The sequence below is a fragment of the Lygodium microphyllum genome, chromosome 10 (assembly GCF_053477565.2).
Source record: "Lygodium microphyllum isolate KBCC chromosome 10, Lygodium_microphyllum_v1.1.10, whole genome shotgun sequence".
NCBI classification, from domain to species: domain Eukaryota; kingdom Viridiplantae; phylum Streptophyta; class Polypodiopsida; order Schizaeales; family Lygodiaceae; genus Lygodium; species Lygodium microphyllum.
In genome coordinates this window covers 100,690,838-100,705,108 of record NC_141144.1, presented here as the reverse complement: position 1 = coordinate 100,705,108, position 14,271 = coordinate 100,690,838, and the positions used below count along the sequence as shown (strand labels likewise).

At 44.8% G+C, this 14,271-nt stretch overlaps 1 protein-coding gene across 7 annotated transcripts in view; it reads left to right on the top strand.

Moving 5' to 3' along the window:
* The window catches only part of LOC148030353 (uncharacterized), a 347,980-nt gene extending 345,848 nt beyond the window's left edge, over positions 1–2,132 (top strand). For 3 of the 7 annotated variants that reach the window (XM_087686669.1, XM_087686668.1, XM_087686667.1), the window contains 2 exons: positions 661–926; positions 1,161–2,130. In XM_087686669.1, coding sequence (XP_087542795.1) covers positions 661–926; positions 1,161–1,604 — 710 coding nt within the window. In that variant the 3' untranslated portion in view covers positions 1,605–2,130. Of the gene's footprint in view, positions 1–604; positions 927–1,160 lie in introns of those variants that run through there. The other 4 variants (XR_015692181.1, XM_087686670.1, XM_087686671.1 and 1 more) reach the window with 4 other exon arrangements.
* Positions 2,133–14,271: the final 12,139 nt, after the last annotated feature.

The window sequence follows — 14,271 nt, the reverse complement described above, 5'->3', positions numbered from 1 at the left end:
TTGGCAGCACTGGCAGCAGACCAGTGAAGGTGCTGGCTCTGGAGGAGTGCACTGGCAGAAAACCCAGGTGGGGAGGCTGGGAGGGCAGGAACACCAGGTGGAAGCAGCTGGAGTTGAAGACATGAGGTAGGGTGGCGGGCAGGCAGTCTTTTGTAATACTAGGAAGATGCACCATAGTGACCTTTGAATTTGGAATTTTATGTTTGTTCTTACTTGATTGGACTCTCACCTATCTGCAGTTCATAAAGCTACAACATTTAAATAGCATTAGCATTAGCAAATAAAGTCAAACATTCTGGGGAACTTGCAGCTGCATCTCAAATCCACCTGATTTCTTATGCATCACCTTAATTTCGAAAAGACTATCATTACCCATCATTGAGTTGGTTTTAAAACTTAGTGCAGAGATTGTCAGACCACCATGTTTTTCAGGATTAATAGATGTATATCTGTTCAGCACTCTGATGGGTACTCAACCAGAAACCAATAGCATTCTTTTAAACATGTTCATCACTTTATGTTTTAAGGATCAAGGTCATTGTGTCACCTCAGTATTCCTTGAAGCTGAATTTGTTCCTCTATATGTTTCATATAAAATCTGCAGAAACTTAGGTCCCTATATACTGGGAGCTTACTAGAGTGTGGAATGTGGAGTCTCAGGATGTTACAAGGTTGCACGATCTGCATATGGACGATTACAATTGTTGAGACTACCAGCACTATGGGTCGACAAATTGGATGTGAATGCTTTAGCTGTTCGAGCTCGAGCTGCGGTTTCAGATGAATCCAGCCCAAGACTCGAATGTCCTTGTTGTTATTACTGCACTTCTCCTTTGCCAGTTCTTTCAGCCTCGTGGAAAGATGCCTGCAGTTTCTGTTTACAACCTGTCATTCGATCCTTCATCTCTTTTGATCAACTTCCTATTGTAAGCCCAGAATATTTTCCATGCTCTTTGCACAGTCCAAAATCCGTCTGTGTGAACATTTTAAAGCTGGCAGGCATTGCTAGATCACACATATTTGTTGTCTGTGTGATTGCAAAATGCATTTGCATGCTTTAATCTGTCTGAAAGTGTGCATGAGTTAGTTTCCATATTTTAATGACTTGGTATAAGTTGGCTAACGATGTCTGACTAGCCCTAATAGTTTCTTTTATTTAGGTGGAGTTCTATTTGGAGGATTGCATGAGACACGAGATTGCAATGAAGCTTCTGAAATCACACCCTGGAAAAGGGGGATACACATCATCTGGGCCAAATGAGGTGACGACTGAATCCAATCATGCTCAATGGAGGACCATTCTACAAGACCATTTTATTGTCTCAAACTCAAAATCAAAGCCTGGACCACTTCGTGCAAACGAAAATACGCTTCACCATCTACATAATAGGCAGATCATAGTACAAAATGCTGTGGGTTGTGACCCACCAAGATACTTCTACATAATCGATTCCTCTTTGGCAATATGTCAATGCCCTTGGTGCAACCACTTTTTTGAGCAAGAGGAGTGGGATGCAGCTGTAGTCCGAGAAGGAACCTGCCCTTTCTGCAAAAGCTCAGGTTCGATACCAAGCTGGGATGCCTCTATAAACCAGAGAAAGTGATCCAGTCCATGGTACACAAATTCTGCTTTGAAGTGATAAGGGACACACTAAACTACTCCTAGCTTACAGGTGAGAGACCCTTTTCTTGTTGGACTGTATGGAGTCCTCCTTGTACAAGTATCATGCAAGCCAAAGTCTAGCTGAAGAGCTGCTGACAATGGTTTCAATCATGGGCTGGCAGAGGTCACTACTGCAGAAGGAGCAGATGTCCAAGATAAAGGCAACTGCATTATTTGGGGCAGGTCCAATTGCTTGCCTTATCAGCAAGATGCTTTGGTCACAGTTCAAAGGTTCAGAATGCTATCAGGTTTTTGGGGGGATCCTGAGAGAGGGAGTGCCATCACACTTCCATTATCTCACAATTTTGTATCTTCTGTGAATACATATAACAAGATGCTTACATGATTCCACAATTAGCTGGTGTTTTTTACATGTGAAGCCAAAATAATTATGTCTTTGTATAATTGAGATTGTGTAAATAGACATAATGCTTTTTAATTCAAATATTGAAAGGTTTAGAGAAACTTTTTGTCCTTTTGAAACCATTATACAAGGCTTCCTTCCATACACCACTAATGTACACAGCATAGGAATATGTTTACAAGAGATGTAGTAGTAGCTCTATTCTTTTACTTCAGTTGTACTGTCAATTCATATGGCTGCTTTCCTCGGGATATTTTAGCTTTTTTGTAGACATGTATTTCTGTAGATACTTTTTGTACTCTATAATAATAATGATAATAGACTATCACATGCGTCTTAATAATCTCTCTCCAGACTTTGTTGTTGAGCAAATAAATTTTGTATTCAATATTTTGTTCTATAGAAATGCAACCAAGCACATCTTGTAAAAGATTTTTGCAATATAGTGCTGTTTTACTTATATTATTTCTCTCTTCACACTTTACTCCCCAATTTGAATTACTCTAACCGTTTTTTGTGAAACTTGTATTGAACTGTACAAAGATTATGTTCATTGTGAATATAAGTCAAAAATTTTGAAAAGGTCACATACTAGTTTTGGTCACTGCCTTGGTTTGTAGAAGTCATTTGGGGATTGCTGCAAAGATATCCTAAAGAAGGTAAAAGCACCAATGCTAATGTCATGAAAGAGCATATAAGCATAAGATTTCCAAATGGTTCAAAGAGTGTGTTGATGCCCTCAAAAGGAGCAAGAATGATACCAAATAGGCAAAAGTAGTTCCCAAAATCATGAGAAGGAAAACGCTACCTTAGATAACTTAAAATTCTATGTATTAGATTGTAAGAATTATGGCAACTAGAGAATGTTGAATTGTTTAGGTTCAAGCAACGTAGTCTATGTAAACAAAAGTTGCAATTTTTCCTCAAGCAAGTAAGCATCTCTACAAGAAAAGCTATGACTTGAGAGGGAGTTTGTGTTTCCAAATGACCTTCAAATTTGCTTGAAACCAGTGGCTTATCCGAACACATAAATATCTAGGGTGAAATCGAACAATATCACAAACAACAATCTCAAGGGCAAAGGATTACTAGACCGTGATGCATGTTACAAACTCCAAATGTCCAACTTAGGAACTTGAATCAATAGACATAACTAATTTAAGTGATCTTATGAGCTCATGTATTTTCTTCCAAATTGATTTGTAATGCATGATTAGTTATGGACTCTCTCTAACCAACCAACCAACTTGCTAACAAAACTAATTGACATCAATTAACTAATTTGCAACACAAACAAAACGAACCCTGTAACAAATAATAATAATTACACACACACACGCGCGCACACTCACACACACACACACTCTCTCTCTCTCTCTCTCTCTCTCTCTCTCTCTTTTTCGTAAAAGGTAATTGTATTAATTACGAAAAAGTACAAGATTACATGATGACACGAGTACAAGAGACACGAGGGCCGTAGGCCAACGTGTGGGGAATCCCCAAACTAGTATACTAGAAAAGCTACACCAATCATGGCAAGGACCCAGAGGCAATTGCCAAATGCCAGGAACGCAAATCTCCCGAGGGAGCAAGTCAGAGTGCCTGATGAGATCTAGCTGCCAATGCAAGAGCCCTTTAAGCCTTGCAATATGTCGCGGTACATTAGAGGCCGAATCAAAGAGAGAAGCATTTCGGGTGGTCCAAATGTGCCAGCATCCCCAGTATCTGAAAAAGGGAAATAAGATCTTCATATGTAACTATGGCGGCGTGGGATACTTTGGGCGCACAAAAACCCAATCAAAAGGAGTCAGTGAGGGCCCCACCACTGTGCGCCAGATTTGGGACAAGAGAGACCAGATATTCTTGGCGAGCGGGCAAGAAAGAAAACGATGTCTGGCCGATTCCTCCGTAGTGGTACAAAAGAAACAATTACCATTCGAGATTCGACGCTTGGAAAGGGCCGAGGCAAGAGGAAGACCACCAATCATTACCCGCCACAGAAAGACCTTGCATTTGAAAGGTGCCCTATTCTGCCACCCCTCCATCAGCGTTGCCTGCCACCATGACAAGGATTTCCGCAGGCCCCAAACAGTATTAGCTTTCTCACCCAGCCATTGGTGATCTTTAATAAGAAGATGATACACCTGATTAGTAGAGGCCTTTTCCAGAGTCAACCGGCCTGCACGGTCCCAATCCTGCCAAGGGCGATCCATAGTCAGGGCAGGAAAGGGTTGCCTACCCTGAAGTTCCGACGAAAGCTTCTCCCATAAATCACGGTATCCGCGCGGGATCCTGAAAAGTCTCCTAGCGGTCCGAAACGATGCGAGGACATTGCGAGTAGCAAGGGTAGCATCCGCAATCGAAGTCACACCCAAACGGGCCATGCGATTAAATCTTGGTCTGAGCTGATGTTTATCTTCCCATGAAAGTAATCTGGATACTACCAACAATTCCAGCTGGAAAGAATTAGTCTGCAAGCGATCCCCTACTGGATGCCAACGGGTCTTTTGGAGCACCACTTTCCAAGATCCGACCAAGTGCTGTAACAAAGAGGAAGAGGGACTGGAAAATCGAGAGTCAGCATTAAGGACATGCCACCATGAGGCCCGAAGCCGTGTATTGCCCTGGCGGAGCCTGCTATCCTCAAGAAAATAACGGGCTATGATGGTCCACGGGTGATGATCCGCACACATGGCACGAAAAAGAGACCAACGAAGAGCCAGCATATGAGTTTCTGCATCCAAAATAGCTCCACCACCCATGCGCTTAGGGGTACATGCATGTGACCATGAAATCCAAGAAATGCCTGCCTGTAGTGAATCTTTCTTCCATAGCATGAAACGAATGGGATGGGTGAGAGCCTTCAAAGTAGTGGGCGTCCATGGCAGTAATGGCAGGAAATACGTCAGCATTGGTAGCATAATTGTCTGAGCCACTTTGAGGCGGACATGGAACGGCCAGGCTTGCGACTTCCAATACATAAACTTCGCGGCCAGTTTTTGTGAAATCCACTCCAGTAGGTCCTTTGGCCGTACATCCACCCCCAATGGGTATCCAAGATGCCTGACAATGGAGCCACGGGAAACCACCTGGCCCTGCCAGCCTAACGACTGTAAATCCGGCTCCGTGCAACTGAGAATGGCCGACTTAAAGGCATTGATGCGAAGACCAGAGGCTTGACCAAAGAGCGTCTGAACATCTAATGCCTTGCGAATGTTGTCCCTGTCCGCCTGCAAAATCATAAAGGAGTCATCAGCCAAAGATTGGCTAATGAAGTGCTGCCCCAAAGGAAGAGATAACCCTGCCAGCTGGGCAGAAGCCGCCATGGAGGATAGCATTGAAAGGACCGGGTGAGTCGCGAGGGCAAAGAAGAGAGGGCTCAAAGGGCAACCCTGTCTGACCGAGCGTGCAAGGACAAATGGCTCTGTAACCCCACCATTAAGCATAACTCTTGAAGAAGCCTCAGTACTGATGGTGTAAATCAATCGAGACATCCGGATACCAAAGCCCATAGCAGACATAAGATCAGCAAGGAAAGACCAGTCCACACAATCAAACGCCTTTTCCAGGTCCAATTGAATCAAGACCACTTGCTGATTGGAGTGCCGCGCATAGTCAATAGCCATTTGCACATTTAAGATATTATGCAAAATGTTGCGGCCCTTAATGAACCCATACTGGAGAGGGTGCACAATAGCTGGAAGGTGCTTGTGAAGCCTATTTGCCAGTACTTTGGAAAAGATTTTATACATCGCGCCCATCAACGAAATTGGTCTCCAGTGTTGCAGCTTTGACGGCGAAGGGACCTTGGGAATCAGTTTGATAAGGCCTTCTTTCCATGAAGAAGGCATGACCCCTGTTTCCCAAACCTGTTGAAACATGACCACCAAAGGCTTTACCAACTGCGTGGCCGAGTGCTCAAAAAATTCATTAGTGAGACCATCCCAACCAGGACTTTTATCCTTAGGCAGGTGCAACAAGACATCCATAACCTCCTCTTCGCAAATATCCGCCTCCAAAGTGGCTTGCATATCAAATGGGACCTGCTGGTGGACCAAATGGTAGAAGACCGAGCGGGCATGCATAACCTGGCTGGACGGCAAGGAAGAGGAACCAAAAAGATCCATAAAATAATTTCTGCACATATCGATAATGGTCTGTGGATCAGTGACCATACGACCTTCCGAATCCTGGAGTCGCGTCATATTTTCGCGGGCCGGAGAAGCATGCAAGGCGCGAAAGAACTTATGAGACTGGCAGGCACTATCTTGCAATGTGTCAGTCAAGTTTTGCAGCTTGGCTTGCTGATAAGATTTCAAGCTAAATACTTGAATAAGATGGGCCAAACGCCTCTCCAGGGACAGTAGAAAATCATCATCTGGGGAGCTCAGGAGCAAGGAACGGACCAAGGCCAATAAGTCCTCTGCTGCATGTGGACGACGGCGACAAAGAGAGGCATTATGAATCCCATACTGCCGAGCAACCCGCTGCACATTAGAGAGCAGGCGTGCGAACGAAGCCACGCCCTCAGAGGCGAAGTCCAATAAGAACCTCTCAATCAATTGCTGCATATAACCCTGAAAAATTGGATGCTTCAAATAAGAGGAATTGAAGCGTAAAGGGAGCTTATTCAGCAACTGCCTAAAAGGTGCAATGGGTTGTGCCCGCATCTCAAGCTGGAGGGGGAAATGATCTGACAACGCATATTGCTGCAAGACCTTCATCTCCAGCATCTCGGGAAGAAAATCATCCCCCTGCATGATATACATTCTGTCCAGTCGCGACCAGGTGGTCGCATATTGTGCAGAATGAAAAGTGAAACCTGAAACAGAAGGGTGAAGCCACGACCAAAGATCTTGCTTAAGTACGTGCAAAGCAAAGGAGTTCCACACCCGGCTTTCTGGCGTATCCATGACCGAATGCCCTGAGGTGGACTGAGAAGAGTCAATACACATATTGAAATCTCCCATCAAAAATCCCCTGCGACCAAGTGCCATGGAGCCCTGCAAAGTCGACCATAGATCCCGTCGGGATGCGGGATCATTCGGAGCATAGAGCCCCAGCAACCAGAAAATTTCTCCTTCAAATAAGACTTCGATCACCAGAAATCGGCCGTGCACATCGTTTTTAACAAGAACAGGCTGGTATTTCTCATGGACAATCATCAGCACGCCCGAGTAGTGCTTAGCAGGTGTCCCTGCATAAAACAGACGGAATCCATGGCAATCCACAACTTTTCCTGCCTCACCATGACTTTTGTGCTCCACTACACACAATACATCCCACTGGTTCTCATGCAAGACAGACCACATGGTATGTTGCTTATGGCGAGAGCAAATGCCTCGCACATTCCACGTGGCAATCTTCATATATTTTCAAAAAAGGAAGTCAGGAACGAGGCGCCTGTTGCCTCGATTGCACCTTTTCCGCGAGGGCATCCAGGACACCCTCATCCAGAAAATCAGCCAATACTGCAAACGAATTCGGGCGACCTGCTTTAGAGGTAGAAGGGAAATCCACTGCCTTGGGAGTAGGGCGGGGATAACGCCTATCCCAAGGTGTAATCACATTACCTTTTGCATCAAATGCCAGCTTAGCAGGTGGGCCCTTGGGGCCTGCTGAATAGCCTTTCCTTGAAGACGGATAACGGGGGGCGGACGGGGCCATAGTACGCGCATCCTGTTGTGAGGTGACCATGTCTTTCCTGCGCGTGTACGTGCGCACAGAATCCAGAGAAGCATTAGGCCCAGCATCAGCCAGGCCTGCGTCCAACTGTTTACCTTTTTTTTGTCGTGCCTCAATCCAGTCAGTGTTAGGAGAATCCAAACCCCGGACCTGTTGTTTGCCTTTATCCATGACAGTAGGTGGCTGAAGGGTCTCCTGTGCCGGGGCATCGAGCACCATGTCATCCTTGGGCTGCACAACCTGCGCCTCCTCAGAAGACGGTTGCCGTTCCGGGCATTCGGCCACAAAATGCCCTAGTTTACCACATGAAAAGCAGTGTCCGGCAAAATTGCCCCATTTCAGGCGAAAATGCAAAGGATGCATGCCTGAACAATTGAGGCGAAGCCACGCAGGCCTTTTCCTGGCCGTATCCCATAGCATGCATAAACGGTTGCGGTTCATGGCCCTGAGGCTCGGGGGAACCAGCACTGTGCCCACAACCGCCATCGCGTCCTTCAACAATGGCCAGTATACCGCTGGACAGTTTTCCACTTCCACCCACACCGAGCATTCTCGTTGAAGCAGACGCTGGAAGTCAGCCATAGGGCGCCATGGTACCACATGGACTAAGCGGCGATCAAAGAATAGTGGCAACTTGGACAGGAGCTCAGCTCGATGCGATTCCGATTTCAACAGCACCTCATAAAAACCGCGAGGTCCAAGGAATATCTCCTCAACACATTCCCCTTGCAGTAAATGGTGCATCCATTGGCGAATATGTGAGAGCACTGGGATCCTGCTAGTGAAAAAAAGTATAACTGCACGGTCGTAAAACACCGAGAAGGACCGCAAGACTGATTTTGGGTCCACCGTGGCTTCCAGCACATCATCCGCAGCCGCAGCAGAGAAAGTATCATTGTTATGCTGGACATAATCGCCAAGCAGAGTATTGGCAAAGTCCAGCAGATGTTCCCAGTCAATTTCCTGTGAATCCACAGGCTCGGAGGCAACCTGCGCATAGGAACGGTCCTGAGGACCCACTGGCTCGTCTGAAGTGTGCTTGGAGCGTTTGCCTGCAAGCGGCAATTCAGAACCCGGAGGCGGCTCCTCCGTGCATGGCACCATATCCTCCGGCTCCTCTGTATCGGAATCAGGGCCAAGGGCTGCCACCGTCCGGTCGAGAAAATCCATATCCAGGCCAGCCATACTGCTGTCTTCTCGCTTTCGCTCGCTCCCTCACTCTCTCTCTTTTTCACTCTGTGCAAGTCCCGGAGGGCTCACTCTCTCTCTCTCTCTCTTCTCTCTCTCTCTCCCTCTCTCACTCTCTCTCTCTGTACAAGAGCAGATCAGATCTCGGAGGCGAGCAGGGTTGCTGTCACGTGCTGCCAGATTAGGGTTTCCTTTCCCTGTCACGGCACCGCAAGATGCAGAGGGCAGGCACCCGCGGGCAGCAGGCGTAGGGCAGGGGGCGGACAAAACAACTGCGGTCTCAGACGAGCAGCTGTCGACAGCAACTGACGGAACGCGGGCCGAGGGCGGGAGCTCAGGCGATGGAGGCGCAGACGACGGAGCCTCTGACGGACGACGGGGGCCCAGGCGACGCGGGCTGAGGAGCTCAGGCGACGAAGGCACGGCGGACGGGGACGCAGACCAGAACGACGGGGGCCCAGGCGACGGGGGCCGAGAGGCTCAGGCGACGAGGGCACGGACGACGGGGACACAGGCCAGCGACGGGGGCTCAGGCGACGGGGACGGGGGCTCCATCTCTCTCTCTCTCTCTCTCTCTCTCTCTCTCTCTCTCTCTCTCTCTCTCTCTCTCTCTCTCTCTCTCTCTCTCTCTCTCTCTCTCTCTCTCTCTCTCTCTCTCTCTCTCTCTCTCTCTCTCTCCATTAACAAATATGATAACTATATAAAAACAACTAATAACTAATCTTATCTTAATCTGCCCAATCCATAATGAGTAAACACAACAAAGGAAATCATGTAATCATCATTCGACTGCTTGGATATAAACAATTTTCCTTTTGCAATAAGTAAACTCTTCTTGGTTTTTGAAAAGTCAAAGAAATGTTAGATATTTAGGAATTTATGTTTGAATATGCCCAACTTACTAGTGAGATCCTCTCTCCATACAAAATTCCATGGGACAAAAGTTAAGGATCCTTTGATCCTAGGTACCTTAGGGGTCCTTTGTTTGGGTTTTGCATCTATGACCATCGGTCTTTTAGCACTTGTAGTAGTGGCCTCATCTAATCTCTCTTAGGAGAGAGCTATGAGTTGTACTTCAAGTTCAAATGCTTACCTTCCAATTTTCCCTTGGAGCTACCCTCAATTATGATTGTTGGAATGGATGGTGTGAAGGTTATGATTGGAGCCAATGGGGCTTCCAAAGGTGCCTTAACTTTACCTATCACTAGTGGAGGTTATGGGGTTTCTATTGCACTTGGACCTGAACCTTGGCTAGTGCTTGCTTTTGTGAAAATTCCCCGATTATGACTTGCATCTTAGCTAATGCTTGCTTCTATGAAAATTCCCAGATTATGGCCCATGAATGCTACTTCTTTGGCCCTTGTTGGCTATCTACTCATCTTCTAATAGCCTAAGCTAAATATCCTACTTCTTTTCTCCTTAGTTTCTCCTCTTTCTCCCATTGTCCTTGCTTCCATTCCTCTTCCCTTCATGATTTCTCTTTAGCTTTTTCGGTGCCCTACAAACTCAAGAATGGATTTACGCCGCAGACGTAAACTCCTTCACCTAGTGAAGGAAGTTCAGTGTATCTTTGAGAGGGTAACCAACCCGATACATCAATGGATTGTCACTTCAATTCCAAATGAAATTGAGAAGCTACATTAGAGGGTAAGAAGCCAAAAAGGACTAAGTAATTATTATCCGATTCTCGTATTTTGAGTTGGATAAATTACTTTTCAATTCATTGTCTGGAATTTCTTTCGGTACAACTCCTTTTGGTTGAGACAATATCTTATCTGCTATACTCAAATAGAAATCACAAACGTAATTAAGAGTAGGTTGAGATTCAGCCATTTCAAACAATGTTTTTCCTAAGTAGGGTAAAGCCTACACAATGCCCTAAAAATATACAAGAAGGGAGAGAGGTGAAGAGACCAAGAGCACACACACCAAAGCAATAGAGACTCGAGCACACACAAAGATAGGGCTGAAATCACATTCTTGTTTCTTCTTCACTAAAGGACTAAGTCTACAACATGATAGAAGACTAATATGAAAGTACCACAATGTATGTACTATATGTACACATGCTCACTAAGTGTGAACCCGCTAGAAAAGAAGAGGGGGCACAATAAATGTGCCATAACCGAGGATGGACTACATGGTTGTAGTCCAGCTGTAGAATCATTGGTGTATCCTCATGTTGGTCACCTAACATGCCAGTGAATAATATCTTGCCACATCACCAAGGCACATAGTAAATGCTAGCTCATATAGAACTCAACATCTCTGTACGCCTTACCAATGGGGCTCAAGAGGTCTCTACATGAATGGACTCAAGATAGTAACTACAAAAAGAGACATCCATTAGGGTATGAATGAATCTAATCAAGGACCCAACCATGTGCTTGTACAACTTGGACCCCAAGTCCATGGGGCATGAAAGTGGCCTACAAGTAACCATGATCTGGAAAGGAGTAGTCTACCATTGATACTGAGCTCTATGAGCTTGGTTCAAGCTATAGAGAGCCTTTCACAAGTAGTAAACTTGATTCTCTAATCTAGGTCCATGGAAGCCAAGTGACTACTCCACATTAATCTATTCCCAAAATACCATTCAAGAAGAACTTGAGATCAATCTAATAAACAGGCCACTAACTATGAGCTACCAATACTAATATAAACCTGATTGTAGACATGTGAGTTATCATGGGAAAGGTTTCTTCATAGTCCAAGTTAGGCTTATGAGAAAAACCTTAGGTAACAAGCCTAGGTTTGTGCTTATCCAAGGTGCCATCATCGTGGAACTTGGTCTTGTGAACCCACCTAGCCCTAATCACCTTTCTCCAAAGAGGACGTGGAACCAAGTATTAAGTGTGATTCCTCTACATGGAATCACAACTAGTCTACATGGTGTGGTGCCATGTGCCCTTATCAAAGCTCCTTGACAAAAGTAGACTACATGGTGTGGTGCATCAAGGCATAGTTCACACTAAGTGAACTAATATGCTACTATGATCCTTATAAACATTGAATCCTCTATGATTTGTGAAGGTCATCTCGACTAATATTTTGAAAGGAATATATCCAAGACTCCTATGTGAGAGTTTGAAACCATTAGTGAACTTGAAAGTCTAACTGCTATGAGTTTTTGGCTCTATTTTGACACGTGAATCATAAATCTCCAGCTTAGTCTTCCCCTCAATACTGACAAATCTATAATTGTTAACAATTGAGGCTTATGGCTCAAAGGAGTGGGAGATAAAAGTGGGAAGGATCCTTACTAGCTAACCTGAGGGGAAGCCTCAAAGAAACCTTTATAGGTGGGAGTGGAGAAGGGGGCCTCTATAGAGTAGGAAACAAGGGTGGAAGCTCAAGCTAAATTGATGGCTCTTAAATAGTGAGAGATTGTCCCTCCATACTACTAAAAGTAAAAGTAGTAGGACCACCTGGTAGAGTGGTATGATGTGAAAGGTAGTATAGGAGTCATAGTCATACCGAGATCTACAACCAAATGACCTAACCATAGGGCCTGAATCTACAACCAAACAACCTGACCCTAGGGCCTTTTTACAAGCCTCAGTTGTTGCAATATACTCTACCTCAGTAGTAGACAAGGCTATGCATTTTTGCACCCTAGATATCCAAGAGATAGCACCCCTAGCATAGGTAAAGATATACTCAAAGGTGGACTTCCTATTGTCTTCATGTCCTGTATAATCTGAGTTAGTGTAACCTATTCTTGTATCCTAGCTACCATATTATCTTAGTGATTTATGTTGATGATATGCTTATAGCTGAGAGTGCTCATGATGAGGTGGATGCTTTAAAGACTTAGTTCAAGAAGAGCTTTGAGATGACATGGGATAGGCCTCACATATACTTGTTGTGCACATTATGCTTAATTTCTCCCAGGGACTACTCTACTTGTCCCAAAAGGAGTACATCCATAGAGTACTTGAGTGATTTCATATGCAGGATGGTAAGCTTATTGGCTATTCTTTACCTTCTCATCTGAAGGTTAGTCAGGACAATTGTCCACAGTCAAATGATAAGAGGGCCGAGATGGCTAAGGTTCCATATGCATTTGCATTAGGCAACATATGAATATCAAACTTATTTGCCACTCCCTAGGGCATACTTGAACCCATAAAGACTCTTATTTAATTTTCACACTATGTGTTTCCTGCCTTTCTTGGCAAACACCTTAAGCAATAGCATATAGATCTAATCATGTAAGTCCCCATGTAGGAAAGTTGTCTTAACATCCATCTAATAAAGATCCAAATCCAATTGAGCAACCAGGACCAAAACCAAGCATAGGGTATTCATCTTGAGTATATGATACACGCTTCTACTTAAAACCCTTTGCAACCAATCTAGCCTTATATACTAGCTTAGGGTGACCAAGGGTACTCTTCAACTTGTACACCCACTTGCATGGCAATACATATTTCCCCTCAAGCAAGGAAATTAAGTCCTATCTAGGGTTCTTCTGCAACAAATCAAACTCAAACTACATAGCCCTCTCCTAAAAATGAGAATCACATCTATGCATAGCCTCCTCATAGGTAAGTGCCTCAACAGAGTCTATCACCATGACATAATCCATAGAGGTCTTGTGGGAGCCCATGCTCGACTACCAAGACCCATGGATTGCTTATTGTTTCAAGTGTTTCAAGCCGAGTACAATGGCTACCTCTCACATAGCAATGCGCACTCTTACACCTATAAGTGTAGTGAGCTTATATTCATGCTCGATCAAGTGGCATCCTCCCTTAAGCACTCTGGTACCCCACGATCCAAGGTACAAGCTCAAGGAAGCTCGATCCTCAAGCTCCAATCTTGATGCTCTGTTGTTGTATGTGAGACAAGAGAGGAGAAGATAGAGAGCTTCTCCACCATGGTCCCTCACCCTCACACACTTACTTCCTCACTCCCTCTCTTATGCACAAGTACAAGCAAGCAAGAACAAGAAGAAGAAAAAGAGAAGGAGAGCTAGTTTTGGCCACATACAAGAATGAGCTTCTTCATTCACTTTTTGTCATTTATACAAGCCCTAACCCCCTTTGGGCACCCATCCCTTTTTCACATGATTGGCCATTTTAGTCTATGTCCTCTTTTCCTATTCCCTTCCTATTTACATTGTGCCTTCACCCATGCGTGTCTACATTTACAAATTATATAGAAGGGAGCCTGGCGCGAGCCTGGTGCTCTCTTACAAAAATTTAGGGTGTGTTTTATATTTAAAATGTGTCTTTCCTCTTTTTCACATGCCCTAAACTTTTAAGGTTGCCCTTGCCCTTTTGGCCCTTTTTCCTCCTATTTCTTCAATCGAGCTACCTTTTTCCTCTTCATCTTGCCTCTTTTTAATTTTCTTTACATTGGGGTT